The following is a 24,848-nucleotide window of genomic DNA, read 5'->3' on the forward strand; positions in this document are numbered from 1 at the left end:
TATGCTCACTCTCCCCTAACATAATATTGCTGGGAGATTTTAATATACATATGGACAATATCAACAATGCTCTCACTAGAGACATCTCGCCTTGACAGCTTTGAATTAAAGCAAAATATTGCTTTTCCCACTCACTCCAAAGGACATATTCTGGACTTGATTTGCTGTTCTGGTGTTACTCCTCTTGACTGTACAACAGCCGATCTCCCCATTTCTGATCATATGTTGATATCTTTTAAGGTCAACCTACTACTATCCAAAACAAATCTGTCTCATGTAATCTCATTTCACAACATTAAGGACATTAATTTAAATGCTCTCTCCAGTGGTATTGACAGCCTCCCCAGCATTCAGTGTTTATCCGCTGATAAATTAGTTTATTTCTAACCTACAATTTCTTTCCAAAATCTTTGAAAAAAACTGTTTCATCTCAACTCCATGACTATTTATCTGACAGTAACCTTTTTGAACAATTCCAGTCTAGTTTCCGCCCCCTCCATAGTACAGAAACAGCCCTGGTAAAAATCACCAATGACCTTCTCATGGCAGCTGACTCCGGATTGTTAACCATTCTCATCCTCCTTGATCTGACTGCAGACTTTGACACCATCTCTCACCATATACTCCTCAACAGACTAGCCTCCATTGGCATCACCATCACACCCTTGTATGGTTCAAATCATACCTCTCTGACCGCACTCAGTTCCTCCAACTGAGATCTTTCAAATCCGAGCCATTTCCAGTCTATACTGGTGTTCCCCAGGGTTCTGTCCTGGGGCCCCTTCTGTTTATCATCTACTTACTTCCTCTTGGCCATATCTTCCGTAAATTGAACATTCATTTCCATTGCTATGCAGATGACACCCAGCTCTACCTTTCAACCAATTCTACCTCCATCCTCCCGCCTTCCTCCCTCTCTGACTGCCTTCAGGAAAGTCCTGGTTCTCCTGCAATTTCCTCAAACTCAATGACGATAAACACAAAGATCTCCTTATTGGCACGAAATCCACCTTATCAAAATCAGACAGCTTTCCCTCCAGTATCGACAACTCTTTAGTTTCTCCCTCCCCTCAGGTTAAGAGTCTGGGTGTCATCCTTGACAGAACACAATCTTTCCAAGCTCACATCAATAATGTTACCCAGTCCACATACTTTCATCTACGCAACATGAATCGCCTCCGCCCATCCCTCACACCAAACAACGCCATTCTCGTTCACATCCTTGTTTCTTCCCGTATTGATTACTGTAATTCCCTTCTTTTTGGTCTCCGTCACAAATTTCTTCATAAATTTCAATTAGTCCAGAACTCGCATCATTTCCAGAACCCCCTCCATTAATCACATCACTCCTGCAGCTTCATTGGCTCCTGGTCAAATACTGCATTGTTTTTAAGATCCTGCTCCTCACCTTTAAGGCTATCCCCAATCTCGCTCCTCTATACCTTTCTGAATTCCTGCACATTGACACACCCTCCTGCACCCTCAGACCTTCTTCTTCCATCCACCTCAATGTACCACCTGTCTGTTTGACAACCATGGGATCTAGAGCCTTCAGCCGCTTTGCTCCCCACCTCTGGAACTCTCTACCACCAGACATTCATAACATTGACTCACTCTCCATTTTTAAATCTCATCTAAAAACACATCTTTTTAAATAGGCATATTCAGTTTGATTGTCTTCCATTTTGCAAACTATATGTTTTATTCACTGTTCATTTTATTTATTTTATTGATGTTTTTGATACATTTTTTTTTGTGTTTTTATCTCTGCCATGTAAGCTGACCTTGAGTGCTCTGAAAGGCTCCTATAAAGAAAATGTATTATTATTATTAGTAGTAGTAGAATAGTATTGTGTGTGTATGAGAGTTTGATTAAAACGGAACTGAGTTTGATTGAAATGGAAGTAACATTGTATTCTCAGTTCCTGATCGGTTATCTTTGATGAAGCGTGGTTTAAATGACATGTCCCGCTTCTCCAAATCAACAGATCCATAAGGGAACCTGTTGGAGCGGCACTACACCTCCTGGGGAATTTTTTTTAACTCTCCCACCATTTCAATCAGGAGAGACTTGATTCACAATTTAACGATGTTTATTGGTGAATAAGGTAAATAAGTGGCAAAAGGGTCTGGCAGTTTTCAGGTCATACACAGTTCAGACCATGAAACAGCTCAGGTCATAAAAGTCTTTAGACAGGGCTGCAAAAGTTACTCTTCAACTATAAAATAGGTTTCAACCACACTTAGTTAATTTTTCCAGTACAGAATACAGGACAAATGGCTAGGAGAAGGTCCGTTTTGTAGAAGCCAGTTGCAACTTGGGAAGGAGGGGCCAGCGCTTGCAGCCACGATCCTTGAAAATCCCCAAAACTCACAGATGGAGTGCATTTGTGAATAACTGCAGAGAATCAGAGGGATGCACTAGCTTTTTTTTTTTATTCTTTTTTTTTATTTATTCTTTTTTTTTAATTATTTATTTATTTATTTATATTTTTTTCTTTTATTTATTTATTTTTTGTATTTTTGTATTTTCTTTTTTGTATTTTTTGTATTTTTTGTATTTTTTTTTAAGAAAGTGAGATCACTTCAGTGATCGTGCAGATGGGACCAGAATGCAGGTCAGATCGGCACTTTCAACACCATATTATATACACATTTTTTGCGCGAGATGCCGTGTCCCATAGATGGAATTTTAAGGGGCTTCATGAGGGATGATGCTCATCGCGAAGTGCTGAGGAAAGCAGCTGCTGCTTTGTGACGTTTTAGCTGCAAGGGAGGATTTTGTGATGTCGCGAATATGCTGTACGATTTTATTTATTATTTCAATTCGGACTGAGGGACACCGAGTGATTGAAGCGTTTAGTTGGAGAGGGACGCACCTGAACTCCGGGGAACTATCGGGGGGGAATCATCCAACAGATGAAAACAGCAGGACCTCTCAGGAACACGCGTCTCTGACAGTTTGAAAATAAGTCAGCTGTTGCACTTACACCTTGGTCCAATTATTATTATTATTTTTTTTTTTTATGTGAACGATGAGTTGAACGAATCAATTTACATATGAAGAATGTGATTTTATTTATTAATTAACTTAGATTGTTTTTAATTTAATTTTAGTATTATTATTATTTATTTATTTAATTTATATATATATTTATTTATTTATTATTTTAATATATTTTATAAATCATCGTAACAGACCATCAAGTGAAATACTAGGAGCAACAAAAATGTGTTGTATGTGTTTGTGGGTTTCTCTGGTCACAGCTGCTCGGTGATCAGAGCAGAAGCTGCACTTGGTTTGTACCGAGCTGGAGTTTCTGTGTTCTCCTCTGCTCTGCTCTCACTTGAACTAATAAACGCTCATCACTAGTTATCAGGATCTGATCAGTACATGAAGTCACTTAATGTTGTTTGAAATCGCTCCAGAGTTTATGAGTCTACATTTAAACATCATGAAAAAACACTCGTCAACATTTAGTGCTCAGTACACCACGAGACGTGATGCTCACAGTCACAGTGTTAAAATGAGCGGAGCGACATAGATTCATGTATTAACTCATTAAACAGGTAACCCTAGCAACCATCACAGAAATTGGCTGAGAATTTGGCAGCTCTTTGGTGCTCTGCACCTGAAGTCAGGCGCATAATTCCCACCGTCGCCAGAGGATATATTATGAAATTGTCAGTTATGCTTTAGGAAGCCAAGCACCTTGGCCTGCGAGCTTATTCATTTATTTGCTTTGTCGACCGCCTAGGTCTGATTATGCCTCGTAGTTAGAGAGAGATACAGGGCCGGCAGAGAGGTAGGAAATCATCGCTTGTCTCCTGAATATGTAGGATCCGGGATGGGATCGAGCACCTGGACAGACTGACCGGGATGAGAGTCTTGTGGCTGTTAAGAACTAGCAGTTGGAATGTACGAACTTCCAAGTTCGTTGATTTCAAATTGGAAACTTGTTGAATGATGCGTCTGAGGCCTGTCGGTGCGCTGAGGACATGAGGGGATCAATTTGACACTTGAAATGTTGTTCGCATACTTGCCGACGTACTACGCGTGTTACCGGAGGATACCACTGGAGGGCACACCGGAGAAATCAGACCGTGTAGGACTTCTGGAATTGCATGACGTAAACAATAAGCATGTGACGCTCTAGGAGATTACTGTTTTGTTAATTTTAAGATTACAGCAGAAAAGAGACAGCGGCGCCACGTAGATGGTCTGTAAGGCCCATCAATCAAGTACGGTGTGACAATGCGAATATGTTTCTATCGTTCACCGATGCGAGAAATTAATGGAGATTCACACCCAGTATTTTATAATGTCCGCCAGGACGTTTTGATTATTTGCTCCGCCGGATTGGTCCACTGATCTTACACCACAAGACACAAAGTGAGCTTCCCCACCTCAAGTGCATATTGCATCTGGCGTTCGCGTAGCGTTAATTTCTGAGGACGTGCACAACTGACGCTCCACATGGACTCAGGATATGCGAGCCATCAAGTGCACGCGTACGCGCACTCAATTAGAGGAGATGTAATTCGGGCCAATTCAGGTGTGTATTGCATGCTTTATACACGGCGCGGTTTTGTGATTCTGAAAGAATACGTTGCTTCCGTGTCTCAGATTAGATCGCTGAATACGCCAGATAGCGTCGAGTTGTTGACTCTCCCGGGGTAGACGAAGCAAATTGTGTTGTGGTTATTGGCGCTTTATCGCACTCTGGGATGGCGAAATGAGGCTGACTGGAATATGTTTTTTGCCTTGTAATACTCTGAATTGAGCCGTGCGGAATATCAGCAGACTGAGGTGTGTGTGGCCACATTCAGCCGGAGCTGGGCCGCTGAGTGACCTGTGCCTGGTTGCATCGGGGAGGCGCAAGCTGATGTTCGCTGAGCAATAAGCGCGGCTGTGGCGTTTGAGGGTTTTTAGACGAGTGTCAATGTTCTGCACGGTGAGGACCGGGGACTGCAGAGTGGTCGTCAGAATATTATCTAAAGCTAAAGTGGTTGCAGGAGTGTTAAGAAGTACGATGTGATACTTATCTTCGGGAGGGGGCTTTGGAAGAAGTCGCTTGTTGAAACTTTTGCGACCGCGAACAGAAGCGGCGGGGGACCTGGCTGGGGTCGCTGGATCGTGCTCAATCTGCGATCAGGTAGAATCGATGGAGGGGTTTACTTGAACCACTGGGTCACGGAGCTGAGAAGGAGGCCGGCCTGAAGCTGGCATGATGCCGCGATGTTGAAGCTGAGCGATGAGGAATCGGCCTCCCCGTGGGAGACTCGTCGGGTTCGCTCGGCGAAGGCTCCTGCAACGACGATCCGTAGGATTGAACGATCTCTTGGGTGCTGGGTCCGAACCTCTTGGGGAATAATCATTGTCAGGATCCGACATCGAGATGAAAATGATGTGAAATAAGCTAGGAGTGGCTAAAGTTTGGTTATGCGTCACTGAAAGACGGCTGACTGCGGAAGAGAGGAGAAGGGATTTTTAAAGTTTGACAGGTGCTGAATGATTGGCTGAAAGAGACTGCGGCAGACCTGATTGGACATTTAGGAACACCCACAATCAGCTGATCAGTATGCAGGTTAAGTCTTCCTGACTGAACTTACGCTTAAGCTTCATTACAACAATGTCAGAAAAGCTGGATCCACAGAAACCTCCTGTAATACAGCCCACACAGGGACCTCTTGAAATGCTGCGGTTATTCAAACCTGGTTCATCAGGTGTAGCGTTATCAGGGAGGACCAGGGGCACTTCCTCGCCTGCCACACTGGCTGCTGTTGCACCACAGAAAGGCCGCAGATCAGCTTGCTTTTAATTTCGCGTCCATTTAAAAGATCATAGCAGCTGCACTGCCTGTTGTTTAGCTGTGGTTAAGTCACGCTGCTCTTCTGAGATACGAGATCTAGCTGATTTTCTCTGCATGCCGCGCAGCAGAATATACAGAGACAATGTTCTTTCCGCATAGTTTAAATATTTATCTGTTAAATATATGTCACAAACAAGGACATACAGTAGCCATACCAGAAACATCACAAATGCTGTAATTATCAGCTATTAAAAGTTAAAGTGAAGAACTTCAGATAATGGGCAGTAGGTTCCCTCTCTCTCTCTCTCGCTCTCTCTCTCTCTGAACATTACATTTCATTTAGCTGATGCTTTTATCCAAAGCGACTTACAATAAGTGACAGCAACCATGAGGGTACAAACCCAGAACAGCAAGAATCAAAGTACAATTTGCTTCAAGAAAGCCAAACTACAAAGTGCTATCTGTAAGTGCCATATAAGTTCTACTAAATATATATGGTGTTTTTTATTTATTTTTTAATTTTTTATCCAAGGTATAGTTGGAAGAGGTGTGTCTTTAGCCTGTGGTGGAAGATGTGTAGACTTTCTGCTGTCCAATGGGGAGCTCGTTCCACCATTTAGGAGCCAGGACATCAAAGAGTCATGATTTTGTTGAGTGGTTAGCTCGCAGTGAGGGAGCAACAAGCCGATTGGCAGCTGCAGAGTGGAGTTGACGGGCTGGGGTGTAAGGTTTGACCATGTCCTGGATGTAGACTGGGTCCGATCCGTTCGCAGCACGTTACGCAAGAACTCGTGTTTTGAAACGGATGCGGGCAGCTACTGGTAACCAGTGAAGGGAGTGGAGGAGCGGAGTAGTGTGAGTGAACTTAGGTAGGTAGAAGACCAGTCGAGCTTCTGCATTCTGTATGAGCTGCAGACCTTGGATGGCACTAGCAGGTAGACCTGCCAGGAGGGAGTTGCAATAGTCTAGGCGTCTAGATGACCAGGGCCTGGACCAGAACCTGCGCTGCCTTCTGAGTGAGAAGGGGACGTATTCTCCTGATATTGTGCAGCATGTATCTACAGGAACGGATTGTTGCAGTAATGTTGGCAGTAAGGGAGAGTTGACTGTCGAGTGTCACACCCAGGTTCCTAGCAGTCTGGGTGGGGGCTAACACGGAGTTGTCAAAGGTAATAGTCAGATCATGGGTGGGAGAACCTTTCCCTGGAAGGAAAAGTAGTTGGGTTTTGTCAAGGTTGATTTTCAGGTCTTGTGCAGACATCAACTGAGAGATGTCAGTCAGACAAGCCGAGATTCGTGCTGCTACCTGTGTTTCAGATTGGGGAAAAGAGAGGATTAGTCGGGTGTCATCAGCGTAGCTGTGGTAGGAAAAGCCATGTGAGTGAATGACAGAGCCGAGAGAGTTGGTGTACAGAGAGAAGAGGAGGGGGACCAGGACGGAACATTGAGGGACCCCAGTAGTGAGAGGACAAGGTTCGGACACAGGTCATCAGGGTGTTTAGATTTTCACCATTTCCTTTCTGAAGCTCGCATAGTGGCTCTGTCGGCGCACAAAGAGTCAGACAACCACGGAGCTGGGGAGGACTTGTGGAGCTGTCATGATGTAAGAGGACAGAGAGAATCAAGAGAGGAGGACAGTAGTAGAGTGGAAAGGAGAGTGTCTGTGGCAGAGTTAGGATGCATGAGTGAGAAAGAGTCAGATGAAGGGAGGGCTGATAAAACACAGGAGGCCAGAGAGGAGGGAGAGAGGGAGTGAATATTGCGCTGACAGGTACAGAATCTGTTGATGTGATAGGGTTGTCAGATTGTGAGAGTGGCCGAGAGTAAGAGATAAAGAAGTGGTCAGAGACGTAAAGTGGGGTTACAGTGAGGTTAGTGGAAGAGCAGTTTCTGGTGAAAATATAGTCAAGGTGGTTACCAGAAGGACAAGTGGAGGGCCATTTTCTGGGATGTTCGATAGAGAACAAAAATGGTTAATTGTACCGGATGAGTTACTGTCACAGCATGAAATTCAAAAGACAATGGGGTAAAATGTGGCAGCGGGTAGAGAGAAAAACTCCATTTGGGGGTGGTGAGTAAACCTGTACCACCACCCCTACCAGTGGGTCTGGATGTGTGGGTGAAAGAGAAGGCAGATGAGAGAGCAGCTGGGGTGGATGTGTTGGCCGGTGTGATCCAAGTCTCAGTGAGAGCAAGGAAGTCAAGCGATTGCTGTGTAGCAAAGCCAGAGATGAAGTCTGTCTTGCGGGTAGCTAACTGGCAGTTCCAGAGGCCCCCTGTGACAAGGTGTTGGGTATGTGTGGAACAGGTGGAATAGATCCACCGAGTCTTCTCTGACGCTGACGCTTCAAACAAATCCTGTTTTTTAACACCAGAGTCAACGATGATTGGCTACAGCTGTGCTGACCACACCCCCTGCTAATGAGTCAATCAGGCTCCAGGTGGTAATGGCCCAGCAATAGAAACTCAGCAGAGTTCAACAACAAGAGACACTTGTCACCTTAATCAGTGAGACCGCCATGATTGAGTGCATTAAAAGAGTGACTGCCGTGAAAGCAGAGTTAATTATCCATCAACATCAGTAGGTCAAATATCTGTCTGAATCGCAGCTCAGTATCCTAATAGCTGAACCGGAACAGGGCTGTGTCAGATGCAACATCTTGTTCTCATCACAACGCATGTGTAGACCTGAGGCCTTTTAAATCCTGTGTTAACTAATTTCAACTCTGTTGTACTGTTACCACATCAGACTAAAGATGACTGATCCATGTGGCTGAACGGAGACTCTGAAATAAATATTTGCATTAAATATACAGTAACATAGATGTCAACCACTGTCACACATATTAAACATGACATTGTGTCTAATTTTGTATGCCAAATATAATGCAAAACTTTTAAGTGCACTCCAATCAAAATTTTTATGTTATGATATAATAGACTGTGATTCTATGTGCAATCAATTCAGCTGCAATTAGGATTTGAATAATAAAAGTGTGACTGTTATCTGACTATTATTTGATTCTACCAATTAATTCCGCAGATTTTTTTCAAAGGTTCAGTGTGTACAATTTAGTGTCATCTAGTGGTGAAGTTGCATTTTGCAGCTGAATACCCCTAAGCTCACCCTACCCTTTCAAACATGAAAGAGAACCTGTGGTAGCCTTCAGTTGTCATAACAACTCAAAAGGTGTCAAGTTTGTCCAGTTTGGACTGCTGTTAAAAACATGGCGGCTGCCGTAGAGAGGACCTGCTCCAGATTTATAAAGTATTTAAATATAAAGGGCCCATTCTTTGATAAAGAAAACAACGATTCATACACTTTAGATGAAACACACTAGTGAAAACTTTGGTCATATATAGACTCATATCCCTGTGGGTAAAAATGTACGTAGGTTCAGTAACAATAAGCTATAAAGCTTTAGCAAGTTTTGGTGACTTAACTGTCAGCCGACACATCAGGATCACACACACACACACATATACACACACACACACAAGGGAAAAAGGTACATAGAAAGAACATTAGTTGGGATAATCAGATGGTCATGTAGAATTTGGGCAGATGTGGTAATCTGTATCAATGAACTCAAACCTCTGTATTGGTTGGCAAAGGAAAATAACTAAGTACAGTAACTCAAGTATTGTACTTAAATATAATCTTGATGAAGCTATACTTTACATGACTTTTACTTTACTTTACTTTACACTGTGACATTACTACTTTTACTGAGGAGATTTGAGTACTTCTTTCACCCCTGTATCGCTTGAAGTCAGTCAAATATTGCAATGAGCTGCTCTAATTTCATTTTCAGGGAGTTTACCTATTGTTAATCTGAGCCATAGATCCTGAAACAATGTCCTGTTAAAGTATTTACGAGATGATGGTTTAAATTGTGTTTGTAGTTTGGTATAACACCACTGCTCAGTTTCCCTAAAGCTTAATAATCTTAAATAGGTTCTTACATTTGATAAAACTGGGTACCTTAGTGGAAGCACATTTCAGATGAGGTGGGATACAGTACATACATACTGTAAAACAAAGCAGGAAGCCCCAACCTTGACAAACAAATGAGAACATGTTGGCAATGAGTGAGAGTCTCAGTTTTAAGTGGTCATATTAATAGTGCTTATATGAACATTAGTAATGATATAATAATAGCTTTGAGTCATCGTAGAAATCCTGCTGGATGCCCATATGACCCCGTCAAGGAAATTACAGTGTGGTCATCTTGAACCTATAGTGTGTGGTTTGCTCACATGTGCATATGTGTGTGTGTGTGTGTGTGTGTGTGTGTGTGTGTGTGTATATGTGTGTATGTATACATGTATGTGTATATATAGAAAATGAAGGGAACCCTTAATCGTCACAGTATAACACCAAGTCAGTTAAACTTCATGGATATCAATCTGTCCATTTAGGAAGCACAAGTGATTGTGAATCAATTTCACCTGCTTTGGTGCAAATTAAAGTGACTACGGGTGCAATGGAGAGGCAAAAGCAAGACAACCCCCAAAGAGGGAATAGTTTGGCATGTGCTGGCTTCAGACAGTTGATCTCTCTTTATCCGTCCTGACTAATTCTTCTTTAGTTTTGTGTTCTGCTAGTGTCCTTGTCACTACTGGTAGCATGAGGCAATACCTGCAGCCAAATCAGGTTGCACAGGCAGTCCAGCTCCTCCAGGAAGGCACATCCATACTGGTGGGTGTAAGAAGGTTTGCTGTGACTCACAGCACAGTTTGAAGAGCATGGAGGAGAGACCAGGAGACCGGCTGTTACACAAGGAGAGCTGGACCACCAGAATTGGCAGGTCCGCCATCGGTGCCCCGTTCTCTTCACAGATGAGAGCAGTTCACACTGAGCACATGTGACAGGCGTGAAAGAGTCTGGAGACACAGTTATGCTGCCTGTAACATCATCCAGCATGATCGGTTTAGCTGTGGGTCAGTGATGGTCTAGAGAGGCATATTCTTGGAGGGTCGCATAGACCTCCATGTCATAGCCAACGGTACCTTGACTGCTGTTAGGTACCAGGATGAAATCCTCAGAGAGATTGTCAGACCTTACACTGGTGCAATGGGCTCTGGGTTCCCCCTGGTGCAGGACAATGTCCGGCCTCATGTGGCCAGAGTGTGTCGGCAGTTCCTTGATGACGAAGGTATTGATGCCATTGACTGGTCCTCTCGTTCCCCTGACCTAAATCCAATTGAGCACCTATGGGACATTATGTATCGGTGCATCCAACGCCGTCAAGTACCGCCACAGACTATGCAGGAGTCATTACGAGTGTAATGTAATGAGTATGAAATTTGGGCCTTACTTTAACCAAAAACAAGTACTATTAGCTGGATTTACATGCCTCAGAAGACTCCAAACTCCCTCCCTTTACGTGCTTGGGCTTTGAGGTATGTGAACATTGTGTACCTGGATTTGTCACTGTTCATGGAGCAAAGGAAACCAGCTATAGAGGCCTGGTATTCACTTCTAATGAACCTCAAGGACCTTTTGCAACGATGCTCTGTAGGGGTCGGCGGCCTGGATCTCAGGGATGGGGAAGGTGAAGTAGTCCCCCCCCCACCCCGCTTAGTCCCACTTAGTGTTTTTTTAGAATCATTAACTGGCTGATCATGATAATAATGGCGGATCCTGTATCGTGTTGGCATCTGATAATGGTGGTGGACCACGATCGAGGTGGCAGCTGATGGTGGATCCTGATGGCAGCAGTGGACAATGACTGTGGACTATAGTGGCATCCGATCTTGATGGTGGATCATGATCCTGGTGGCTGCTGACCAGGGACTATGATTACAACAAGACTGCTCGACCATTACTGACAATAATCCAGCAATTCATTGACCTTCAGTTATGCTACAAAGTGTTTATTCTAATCAATGCTGCAAATACCCTTATCTTTCTGATGTTCTCCTTTACACTTGACATCTATTGCACTTCTGTCCGTCCTGGGAGAGGGATCCCTCACATGTGGCTCTCTCTGAGGTTTCTACCTTCTTTTTACCCTGTTAAAAGGGTTTTTTAGTAGTTTTTCCTTGTTGAGGGTTAAGGGCAGAGGATGTCACAATTTGTTAAAGCCCTATGAGACAAATTGTGATTTGTGAATATGGGCTATTCAAATAAAATTTGATTGATTATTTGAATATTTAGTGTTTGTGTTTTATGTTTCTAAAAAATAAGAATCATCTTGCCTCATTGGGTTTGTAGGTTAATGTGAGCTCTGTTTCATCAGTCCTGCTCTAAGAGTATGCAGGCGAAGCCAACCATGACGCCACTGTAATGGAGACTAAACATCAGCCTCTCGAGCTCGGGGACTCTGGGGAAAAGTGAAGGTAAAAGGTCAGGTGTTAAGCAGTGACGTCAGCCCAGGAATGACTGCCGGCTCACTCTCCCAGAGTGTCTCTCATAATACCTGTTAATTCTGCTATGTCTGCTAATTGAGGCCCCAATAAATCCAGTGTTTCAATAGTGAGAAATTAGTTCTAAACACTGGCTAGTAGTATTTGGCTTCGAGATAAGATCAAGTAGATAAAGAAATTAATTTATTCAATCAAAAGATTCACAATCAAACTGGAGAAAGAGAAATAGGTTTGATACAAAAGTGTCTGCTTGTGCATGTTCATACTAACTCAGGAGTAACACAATCATTTCAATGTAATGTTAACACACAGTAGAATCATAAGTTAATTTACATCTTTTTCTCTTCAAGTAGATTTGTTTCATGATGTGTGCACAGAGACACAAGGACAAAGGAGAGAGACACACAGAAGTCAGAGGCTGAGCTGAACAGACACTTCAGAGACGTCTATCTAACAGATAACATCTGTACAGTTATTGTAATTGAAATTTGGGGAGCTGTGAGAGGGAATATTGGCCTTGTACCTTCATTGGTTAAAGCACATATATATCCACAACATGTTGAGATGTCATATCTGTCTCTTATATTTCCTGCCTATATCTTTCACTATCTAAGTGTGTGTGTGTGTGTGTGTGTGTGTGTGTGTGTGTGTGTGTGCGTGCGTGTGCTTGCGTGCGTGTGTGTGAGATGACTCCAATAGGTATTTAACACATTTCATTTCAAGCGTTCAGCACCAAAAATTTTTTCCTGTGAGTCTTCTGACGGTATGGTTTCACAGCAACAAACTGTTATTAAAGTCAAAGCTAGTCTTCTCCTGAGGGTCACAGAATGTTTTCAGTTTTTCCCAGTGAGAAAAAGAGATAGGCCTGTTCAGGCCACCAGTCAAAGAGGGCAGCCGCATACTGAATGTTGCTTCTGAGTGTTCTGCTTTTATCATTATACACATTATTATACACTTTTATCAATATATGTAATCTTTTCCTTGCTCTATGGCTGTCATACAAGTTCTGCAGTTGGTGCTCGTTGTGAAAAAGCAATGTCAAACAAATATCTAAACTATCATGTAACGGAAGTGGTGATTGGTTGCCAAAATATTGTTGTCATAGAAACAACACCCATATGCACTGCTGTCTCCCCTCCTGGTTTGCTCCTATGCTGTGCAGCCCCATTGAAAGGTATGTAAATGTACCTGCAAATATCACTTCAGAATGGTTGGATGCTGGTGTGGTACAAAGGCCTATTTGAAGTTGTTGTGGCTTTAAGGCAGGCGTTTTCAATGCCAACACAAATGTCTGTCACGGGGAGGTGGTTTATTCTCTTACTCCTACTGTCTATGTGTCAAAGTGTCTGTGAGCAAGACACTAAGCCCCAAATGGTTCCAAATATACTTATTGATGGATTTTGGGGGATATTTGAGTTTAGTTTTTCTGACACTAAAACATGTGTATATTTATCAGCCTGTCCTCAGCCTGCAGTCCCATTTAACTACATTGTGATAATAAACCTCAATGTAAAACTCTCTTTCTTGTTGTAATGTCTCCTTATCTACACATATTGACATATACATGTATGATATGCATGTACAGTGCCTTGCATAAGTATTCACCCCCCTTGGACTTTTTCCCATTATGTACTGTTACTAACTGGAATTCAAATAGACTTAAATAAACTTTTTCCCGTTTGATCAACAAAACATGCATAGTACTTTGGAGGTGCAAAATAAATTTTATTGTGACACAAACAATAATGAGAACAAAAAAGTTGACATCTGTTGGGTGCATAAGTATTCACCCCCCTGTGTCAATACTTGGTAGAACCCCCTTTCGCTGCAATTACAGCTGCAAGTCTTTTGGGGTATGTCTCTACCAGCTTTGCACATCTAGAGATGGAAAGGTTTGTCCATTCTTCTTGGCAAAAAAGATGAAGCTCAGTCAGATTGGATGGAGACCGTCTGTGAACCGCAATCTTCAAGTCTTGCCATAGATTCTCTATTGGATTGAGGTCTGGGCTTTGACTGGGCCATTTTAAGACATTAACATTCTTTAATCCAAACCATTCCTTTGTAGCTCTGGCTGTATGTTTAGGGTCATTGTCCTGCTGGAAGATGAACCTCCGCCCCAGTCTCAAGTCTTTGCAGACTGCATCAGTTTTTCTTCAAGGATTTCCCTGTATTTGGCTCCATCCATCTTTCCTCTATTCTGACCTGTTTCCTGTACCTGCTGAAGAGAAGCATCCCCACAGCATGATGCTACCACCACCATATTTCACTGTTGGGATGGTGTGCTCAGGGTGATGGGCAGTGTTGGGTTTTCACACATAGCGTTTTGCATTGAGGCCAAAAAGTTCAATTTTGGTCTCATCTGACCAGAGCACCTTCTTCCACATGTTTGCTGTGTCTCCCACATGGCTTCTGGCAAACTCCAAACGGGATTTTTTATGGATCCCTTTCAACAATGGCTTTCTTCTTGCCACTCTTCCATAAAGGCCAGATTTGTGGAGTAGACGACTAATAGTTGTCCTGTGGACAGATTCTCCCACCTCAGCTGTGGATCTCTGCAACTCCTCCAGAGTAACCATGGGCCTCCTGGTTGCTTCTCTGATTAATTTTCTCCTTGTCCGACTCTTCAGTTTGGGTGGACGGCCTCCTCTTGGTAGGTTTGCGGTTGTGCCATATTCTTTCCATTTTCTTATGATGGATTTTATGGTGCTCAGAGAGATGTTCAAAGCTCTGGATATTTTTTATAACCTAACCCTGCTTCATATTTCTCCACAACTTTATCCCTGACCTGTTTGGTGAGCTCCTTGGTCTTCATGATGCTGTTTGTTCAGTAATGATCTCCAACAAACTCTGAGTCCGTCACAGAACAGGTGTATTTATACTGAGATTAAATTGCAGACAGGTGGACCCTATTTACTAATTATGTGACTTGCAAATGTGACTTGTGAATGCAATTGGTTGCACCAGATCTTTGTTAGGGTTTCACAGTAAAGGGGTTATACATATGCACTCAACACTTTTCAGATTTTTATTTGTAAATAATTGTGAAATCCATGTAATATTTCCCCCCACTTCCAAATGATGCACTATTTTGTGTTGGTCCATTACATAAACTCACGATGAAATAAATTTTAATCTGTGGTTATACCATGACAAAATGTAGAAAAGTCCAAAGGGGGTGAATACTTATGCAAGGCACTGTATATATATATATATATATATATATATGTGGCTGAGGGGTAGAGCAGTCGTCCTCCAACCTGAAGGTCGGCAGTTCGATCCCCAGTATTCCCCATCTGCGTGTCCTTGGGCAAGATGCTGAACCCCGAATTGCCCCTCATAGAAAAGATTGCTGCCCATTGGGTTAATGGGTGAATGGCAAACTGTACTGTAAAGTGCTTTGAGTGGTCATCAAGACTAGAAAAGCGCTATAAATACAGACTATTTACCATTCTGTACCCTGACTTGTTGAAGAAGCTGGCAGATTCCCACCAGGGAAACAAAGCACTTGCTAATTACATTTTGCATGCTATTAAAAGCTAGTTATCTATCCACCAGTAGCAGTGACAGTCATACATAAGATTATGAATGTCACTATCCTTTTTCTCTGATGCCACTTATAACATCACAGTTTGTCCCTTGTCTTGTAAATTACAGTTGTACAGTATATAGTACAGTAATCCAAATGATTGCTTTGTTATTGAATGAATGACATTTATGTTTGCTGGTTGATGGGAAAAAAACATTTAAAAAGGTATATGTTGAGTCAAAGCTTTATTTACATACAGCACAAATATTGTAAAAACACAACTGGCCTAGCCAGTGAAAAACTAATCAGGTGAAGCTTGAAATGTCTCTTTGCCGCCTCTGGGTAATAAGTTCTTTGTGGGACTCTGTCCGAATCTGCCCCAGTGTGTAGACGTCTGTGATGTGTAGCTGTGAGATTCAGTGTAGCGTCTAGTCTTATTTGAAGTGTGGCACACAGGTCGGTGAGCTCCTGGCTGTGGAAGGATGGATCCATGTCATCTGTCCCGCTTCAATCAGCTGTAAACACAATCAGTACAATTAGCACAGTTCAATGACAATATACACCTACACATGTAACTGAAAAATAATCTAATGAATCTAATCTTACCCTCTTTCTTCTCTGTCGACTCCTGAACTTTTCAATGCTGCTGCAAGAGCTGCGAGGTCCAGTTGGATGTACCGGAAGTTCCTTACTGGCTCATAGTACGTCTTAGTACGTCATAGTACGTCTTACAGGCAGCTGGAAAACAACATGATTAAATTATTATAAATGGAAATAGCCTCGCTAATTCACCGTTGGAAGATCCACAGTAAAAAAACTCAATTACTAAACAGTTACTTACAGACAATGGCGTCATTTTCCACACTGCAAATCCGGACTTGCAGCGAGAGTTTCGGCCTAATGTGCAGTGACTGCCTCGTTGTGGGGGGGGGGCTCAGGCTGTGAAAACACAATGATGAAATAGATCAGATAAAGTAAACTTAGACAGTGTATTTTATACAGCACAGCGCGGCTCTTCTTTAATCTTACCCTTGCTCCGGCGATAAAATTTTATTTGTATAGCCCATATTCACAAATCACAGTTTGTCTCATAGGGCTTTAACAGGGTGTGACATCCTCTGCCCTTAACCCTCAACAAGAGTAAGGAAAAACTACTAAAAAACCCTTTTAACAGGGTAAAAAGAACGTAGAAACCTCAGAGAGAGCCACGTCCCTCTCCCAGGACGGACAGAAGTGCAATAGATGTCAAGTGTAAAGGAGAACATCATCAAGATAAAGGTTTTAGCAGCATTGATAAGGGTAAACATTTTGAAGGATAACTGAAGGTCAAATAATTAATAGATTATTGTCAGTAATGGTCGAGTATCTGAGGAGAAATACTTTATATCAAGCAGTCCTGCTGCAATCATAGTCCCTGGTCAGCAGCCACCACGATCATGATCCACCATCAAGATCGGATGCCACTATAGTCCACAGTCATTGTCCACTGCCGCCATTAGGATCCACCATCAGCTGCCACCTCGATCGTGGTCCACCACCATTATCAGATGCCAACATGATAAAGGATCCACCATTATTATCACGATCAGCCAGCACGATACAGAATCCGCCATACTGGATCCACCATTACGATCTCTGATACGCGATCCACAGATCATAATCCACGATGTGGCCACAGCTGGGGCTGATCAATGATCTGAATGTCTTTAATTTGTTATCTTGGGCAGCAGGACTCCATCTGATTGGCCAAATATATTGACTTGCATAGTGTGAATGCATGGTGCATAGAACACCGTTTATCGGAATTTTTGCCATTTTTTGCAATACGTCTATTGCGCACGTTGAAAAACATAAAATAGTTGTCTGCGGCTTGCAGCTCCCTCTCTCTCATTCTGTCACTCTGTCATTGACTGTCACTATCCCTTGACTTCTGTCTGTGGATTGCCACAAAAAATAGAAAAGAGCCAAGAGAAGAGCAAAGAGCAATGTATTCCTGTTTTTCCACTCACTCCATTGCTTCCTTGTCCAATTGAAGGGCAATGATGCATCACCAAGTTCACATCCAGGTTCATTGCTGCAGGTGTCAGCGGTGGTGTCTGGCAGAAATCTGATTTGGGTCACATCCATTTTACTGCCCGATGTGACCAAGTTACTGGCTGGGCACAATAAGGAGTAAATGGTGTCATCTGGGCCAGAAAATAATTGATTTCTGTTTCATGTCTGCAGTGGGAGTGGGCCAGATCCAAAAACTGGTTGTGCACCAGTTTTTGGCTATTCAATTTATATGTTATAGACTACAGAAACACACAGATATGTTACATGTAAAACAATCCCATTAAAACACTAACAGAAGAAGTGCTATGGTTCAGCATCTTGCCCAAGGACACTTCAGCATGCAGATGGGGAAGACTGGGGATCGAACTGACCTTCAGGTTGGAGGACAACCGCTCTACCCCTCAGCCACAGCTATCATTGGCATTATTTGCCTAAGTCATCAATGAAGTGTTCTCACATAAGTCCATCAGGTTGGCTAATGTCAATTGTAGTCTTATTGTAGCACCAGGCCTTGCTTAGTGTCTTATTAAAGTTCACTCTTTGGTTTCTTTGTTTTTTGCATTTAAACAGTAATAACTGACAAATAAATTGGATGTAGGAAGTCACAAACTGAACAGAGACAACCTGAGGGAGTGCAGGATGAGGTGTACAGATTGTAGACATTACAGTGTGAATCATGCAGCAATACTTTTGAAATGCACTTTGGTAATACAAACTAATTAGTGTGTGTTTGTGTGTGTGAATTGGTAAGCCGGAGAAAGGATCAGGGTCTTCTGAACTGACTCTGAACAGGGGAGAGTCAGTGTAAACTGATTCTTTCTCTCACGCCTTTCTCTGCTCTCTCGCGTGGGAAGGAAGGATTTCAGTAGGAAAGATGAGGGAGGAAGGAAGCAAAGATGGTCAAGGGGTCAGGCAGGTTGCCATGGCGACTAATCTGCATCTGCTTTCGGATGCCATTTGAAATGAACTGTTCTAGCAGCGGCTTTGTACAGAGATGAGTTGAAGCAGGACCAATTTAGCCTGCCTTCTTGAACTTCAGCTATTTGAGACTGAGACAAAAGCTTCTCTCCAGCATCTGGAATTAGACTGCAGTACTCCTAGTTTCATGATACAGTGGATAAAGGAGGGATTGGTGGTCTCAGGGCAGGGCTCAGTAAAATGAAATTGTATTTGAAATGACTCAGAATGGAGACAAGCAAAGAAAAAAATGAAATAGGATGTAAAATGGAGGAAAAGTAAAGATGATACAATATGTTCAAAAAGTGGGCATTTAGAGATACTTTTCCTGATCCCCAGGATAAAGGCAAGATTTACCAGGGTTAGGGCTGCTGTATATGCTTGGCTAAATCGTTTATAGTCAAAGTCAAATACAATAAAACAAAAACCACATAGAGAGGCTTGACAAAAATATTCTCAGATTCTTTCTTGCTAAAATGACAAAATTATTCACTCTTTAATTTTTCATTTCAACTCTTCCCTTCTTTCACTTTCTGCTGCATATAGATGATATCCTGTTGAATCCAGCTCATCATTCACACACACACACACACACACACACACACACACACACACACACACACACACACACACTTGAAGCTGCAGGAAGCAGATACCACTAAATGCTGCTTGACCAACACTGTCGACACTCTTGTTTCTATCCTCGACTCATTTTCACAAATCATAAATGACTAAACATCATTCATACTGTCTTGGCTAGCTATGCATTTCCTTTAACGCAATGCCAGAGAAATATATTATACAGCAGTTTCCCACCCAAAGGCTTTTTCAGCTATCAGCCTTCTATGGCCTTTGATGGCAAAATGTGGTCCTGGAGACACCCACGGTAGCACAGAGGTGGTTCTGAGTACATCAGCAGGTGTTTGTCAACATGATAGTGTTACAACTATCAACTAATGTTACACCGTGTTGTGGTTCAGAAGGTAGAGCCGGTCGTCCACTAACTAGAAGGTCAGTGGTTAAATCCCAACACTCAAAATGCTTTTCAGATTTGCCATTCACCCACTTATTTGTACAGTGCATCTATGTGCAGGACATTCTCTATCACACATCACTCCCTCCCTGCCAACTATTAGGGCAATATGGGGTTCAGTGACTTGCTCAAGTACACTTCGCCACACAAAATGGAGGAGCAAGGATCACACCACTGACCTCCTGTTTAGTTGGTAACTCTGGAAACTCTTTATGTTGTGTTTGACAGAAAACCAAGTTGACACACTGTCTTGTGCAGCTGCAGACATGCGCCGATATCTGCAAGTCACCTTTAACCCTAAGGGTATGGTGGCAGACTTAAACAGTAGAGGTAATAGGTTTACTGGTGAGTGCAGCCTTATCTCAAAGTTCCTGAAAGGTGCTCACAGGCATGCGCCCCATAGGATATTGACCATCCCTTCATGGGATTTAGGTCTTGAGCTGGCTGCCTTACCATACGAGCCCCATAAGCCCCTGGAAGACATTAGATGTTTGTCACTCAAGGTTGTGTTCGTTTTAGCTGTAACATCTGCCAGAAGATTGGAAGAGTTACAGGCTTTGTCGGTACACAAGAACTGCTGTCGTTTCTGCCTAAGGTGCTGTCGGATTTTTACCTAAATCCACTGACGGAGTTGTGATCCTGCTGGCTGATCAGGGAGAGGGCCAGGGGGATCAAGGCTCACTCCTATGCCCTGGCAAAGTCCCGGGGGTCTGCACACCAGCCGTCTGTCTGCTTTAAGTCTAAGTGCCTAGGTCAGCCAGTGTCTAAATCTTGGATCCCACACTGGGTTGTGGAAACGATTCAGCAGGCATACAAAGACAGCAGCATGCCTTCACCTGTGTGGTTGAGGGTGCGCTTCACATGGACTTGGCCTTGGGCCTCAGCCTCTCGGATATTTGTGAGTCTGCTTCATGCTCATTTTTTTATTAAATTTGATTTTATTGAAACGATTGATTTCATTATTTGAATGTAGCCCCGGTACCTCTCCACTCTTCCGCTGGCTTCCTCCAGTGTTTCAACAACCGGTACAATGCAACAACTGTAGTCACTTCAGCCAGTGGTCTTTCTCTCCTCTTTTCCGGAAGAGAATATTCACAGTTGTGTTTAATAAGGGCACTTTGGATCAGACCACCAACCCTCTGGTTAGGGGATGACCCTCTCTACCTCCAGAGCCACAACCGTCCACATACCAACTGCCCCAGTGAGTCATTCCCTGTACATACCTAAGAAATATATAACCATTTGGAGAGATAATTCCTTCACTCAGAGAACCAAGGTTACTGTGTAACAAAACAATGTCTGACCATATTAGAAAATAGTAGTTTAGTTGTTCCCAAAAGACACAGTGGAAGATGAAGTAAAAAGCTGGCCATTATAGAGAAGATATAATTTACAAAATGGGTATAATGGTGCATATCTTTAGACAGTCTCTCTTAAAAGACACTAAGTTGTTCACATGAAAACAATAGTAGCAACTTAAAAAGGAGAACAAGAGCTGAAGTGGGTGTAAACGTAAGATCTTTTGTTTCAGAAAGTTGTAGAAATGTTTGGACGGAACAATTATTCCATGAGGTGGTTATGTATGAAGTATGAAGTCAGCTTAAGAAAGATTTTGAACATTTAGTTTTGCAGCAGAGAAGGTCATTGAGATACAGTACAGTAGTTTCTCATTCATCTTCTCGCTGTGGTTATTCTAAGTAACATGAATTTTAAAACCAGTGCTTTACAAACATGAGGGTAAATTAGTAAAGAGTTATTAGTAAAATATATGGAAATGGTTAGGGGCAGGAACTGCAGGATTAGGCAAGTGTGTTACACGAAAATGAATACATGCGATATCGTGAGAATGTAAGCACTGGGTTGAGCTTTCCCTCTTACCTAAAAAATTTTAATTAAAGATTGTATTTCTGCATAATTTTCCTCAAAACCATTATGGCAATTATGCAGATAATGGAAAGGATTCTATGATTTAAAGGAGACACAGATGCCACAGGCTGGTTGAGAGGGAAGGTAGTGGAATGAGAGGAGCTGGGCAATTCTTAGCAAGATTCCTTTGTTTCCACTGAAACAACTGCATGAATGTTTCCTCCAAGACTGTTAAAAACCTCCTCCAAACCTCAAACTTCACAGCTGCTAATCCCAGCTATCCTCTTCTATTGGGGAAGAAGGGAGATTTCTATACAACCAAAACATTATTGGATACCAACAAAACTTCTTTAACCCATTGATCTGCCAGAATGAAGCTTTTCAAGCTAAAACTTTAAGCTTATCAGCAGTTGTTCTACGGCTCCAAGATCCCCAATGAAAGAAAACTAGTACACCCATAAAGCACCACTCACTTTTCCCAGCATCACAGAGAACAATCTTGTTGGTTACTATAATTCACTATAATATCCTACTATATTTACCTCATAGAGGAAAAACACACACTGAAGATTGGTCTTCTTCTAAAGAATTCATTAGGAAATTCTCTGTGGTCGCTGAATTTTATTGAATTTTTATTAAGAGAGTAATTTGTATGAATGCGAAAATTGCATGAATTTTTCAGGAGCCCTTAATTTATAGGTCGGCGCGTTATTAAAACTTTGATCATTGAAACTATATCAAAGCATACAGCAAACTAAAAATGTTTCAAAGTGTGCTGGAATAATCACGTTACAGTGTTGCTTTTACAATCTGCCCTGAAAAGCTCATTATGGCCAAGCATTAATGCAGCAATTACATAGGGAGGGAGATAGCTAATGGATGGATCGTAGCTAGACTTCTTGCCTCCAATTCTTATGCATTTTCTGACGTCAATGCATTTCTCTGAGCCACTGTGTTTCAGATTTTTCTCTTGTACTACTGTCTTGTTAGTTTACAACAATGCATTGTTGCACAGACAATTTTCTGTGTACATGACCCAGCTATAAACCTAAGACTGGGAACTCTATTTTGAAACTAATATGGATTTAATTTGTGCCCAAACTTTGTTGGTTTAACAGCACCAGGTGCATGGCTTAGGAGGGTTGTGCTTTGTCTCATAATCAATCATGGGTCTGAGGAAAATGTCAATATATATGTATGCTCTTACTGCTTACCTGGCATTACAATAACATCATGGTTAATGCCCCCTGTGTGGACTGGACACTGTCTTCCACATCATCTTGTTCAACCTTACAGGTTAAACTGAGACATTTAGTTCTGTTGAATTCACAGCTGTATGAAAATAATTTCTAAGTTTACTTATATTGCTGTACAGAAAGTGGTCTACTTTTGTGACCCACCATTCTCTTGCAGATTTGTATCACTCTTTTCCTGCTGCACAGAGCCATTATGCTGTCAATTCACATATTTTTTTCTCTTGATATTCTTGTGCAGCTATTTTAAACATGCAAATCAAATATTTTATGTATGAAATATAATTGTCTGTTTTTGTCTTTAAACATGAGTCATCAAGTTATAAGTCAGTTTTGCTGTGTGATGATCTTTGCAGCCCCTATGTGCCAATAGAGGGCTTGATGCTTTATCTTGTTCTTATTAGTTTCACACTTTTTTATTGTTAACATGTATAATTCTTCATATGTGCTGCCTTAATCACGTTGATATTTTTCTCCACTCCATCTCTCCATTCATTTTTTTCTCTATCCAGTTTTGTCAGCATTAACTCCCACTACTTATCTCTTCTCTCTCCAGCTGCTATCGAGGCCTGTCTGGGTCACCTGCTCAAGAGACGGGCAGCTGGTTTTCTCCGCAGTGACAAGATTGCTGCCCTCTTCACCAAAGTCGGCAAAGTCTACGACACCGCTGGCGAGGTTTGCCGTAAAGTGCAAGAACAGCTCCAGCAGCATGCTGATCTCACCAGGTTGGTTTCACATGGATCTCCCCAACCCCTCCCTCCTGTTCTGAATTTATTGAAAACAAACCCTATGCGAGAACGAGGAAGAGCTCACTCACTGCTGTTTAAGACCAAGCTTCAGTTTCACGTTTAATTTTCATTTCATCATTTGGACCATACCTGACACTACAATCAGAATCTAATTGGCTAACATTGAATGACAGCTGTCTTAACTAGAGAGGAAGAGACACTCTTCTTTATTACATCCTCTGTTGTCTCTCTTTAATCATGCATCAAATCATCAACTTATCAGCCATACATTTACTGTTATAAAGTTTTTGTATACACTGTAAACCCAGTAAACAGTACTCAAAAAAAGTTAGGCAATCAGTTGTGATGTCACCTTGATGTTGTTGACATGAGCACAGCCTGCATGGCTCTTTGACCGTTTCCTTCTTTCTTGATCAATATAACAGCACTGATGAAATTATTGCTTCAACAGATAACATTGACCATCAATACTGACTTAACATCTACGTAAAAATGGTTATGTTTCACTTTGGTCATCACTTTGGTCTGTCGCCGCAGGGCAAATGTGGTCTGCATCATCTTACCAATGAGAGGTACGTTTCTCTTTGTCTTCTTTACTTCTTCAACAATGACTTGCCTCAAATGTTCAAGACTTGAGGGATCTTCTCCTTGGGGAAAGTTGTGCAGAACGTTAACTTCTGCCCACTTGGGCCTTTTGATGTTAGAGTGTGAAGGTTCATTGTCAGGGTTTCTTCGGCTTCTTTTTCCAGCATTTACAGTGACCTCTTGACAGCCAACCTTTCTCATCTTGGTCCTGTAATTGCCAATTTTAAACTTGATGCTGTTTTTCCAGCCATTCCATCCAGTGTCAGATCCTGCTTCCTTTAAACAGGGATGTTTGGCCACAAGAGCTTCAGCTGCCATAGCTAACTCTTTATCACTTGGGTAAGCCTTAAAACCATATATAGCAGAAGCAAGTTTCTCCAAAATATCATGCTTTTGGTCCCTTGACAACTGAAGAGGTCTTCCATTCTTCTCAAATACAGTATTCCCTTCTCTAAGCATCAGCTCAACATCAAATGCAAATGTGGGAATCAGAAAAGGACTTGAAGGCCATCTGCTTAGGCATTCTGGGGATGACACATCTAAGAGTGTTTCAGTTGATGCAACAGAACTGGAATTGTGTGAAAGTGAAATATGTAAAACAGCTATTTGTGGCAAATCGTCAATGTCAACTAGGGAAGT

At 42.1% G+C, this 24,848-nt stretch overlaps 1 protein-coding gene and 1 long non-coding RNA gene across 6 annotated transcripts in view; one reads left to right on the forward strand and one right to left on the reverse strand.

The window, feature by feature from the left end:
• sgsm2 (small G protein signaling modulator 2) overlaps nt 1-24,848 on the forward strand; it is a 103,737-nt gene that overhangs the window by 19,929 nt on the left and 58,960 nt on the right. For all 5 annotated transcript variants that reach the window (XM_035153446.1, XM_035153448.1, XM_035153451.1 and 2 more), the window contains exon 3: nt 23,432-23,600. In XM_035153446.1, the coding sequence (XP_035009337.1) occupies nt 23,432-23,600 (169 nt within the window). The remainder of the gene's footprint in view (nt 1-23,431; nt 23,601-24,848) is intronic.
• On the reverse strand, nt 16,170-16,663 carry LOC118105677. The gene is made up of 3 exons (XR_004695145.1): nt 16,553-16,663; nt 16,318-16,449; nt 16,170-16,226 (listed from the first exon to the last, which is right to left on the reverse strand). It is a non-coding gene; the product is annotated as an uncharacterized LOC118105677 (long non-coding RNA).

Source organism: Hippoglossus stenolepis, chromosome 4, assembly GCF_022539355.2.
Source record: "Hippoglossus stenolepis isolate QCI-W04-F060 chromosome 4, HSTE1.2, whole genome shotgun sequence".
Taxonomy (NCBI): Eukaryota; Metazoa; Chordata; class Actinopteri; order Pleuronectiformes; family Pleuronectidae; genus Hippoglossus; species Hippoglossus stenolepis.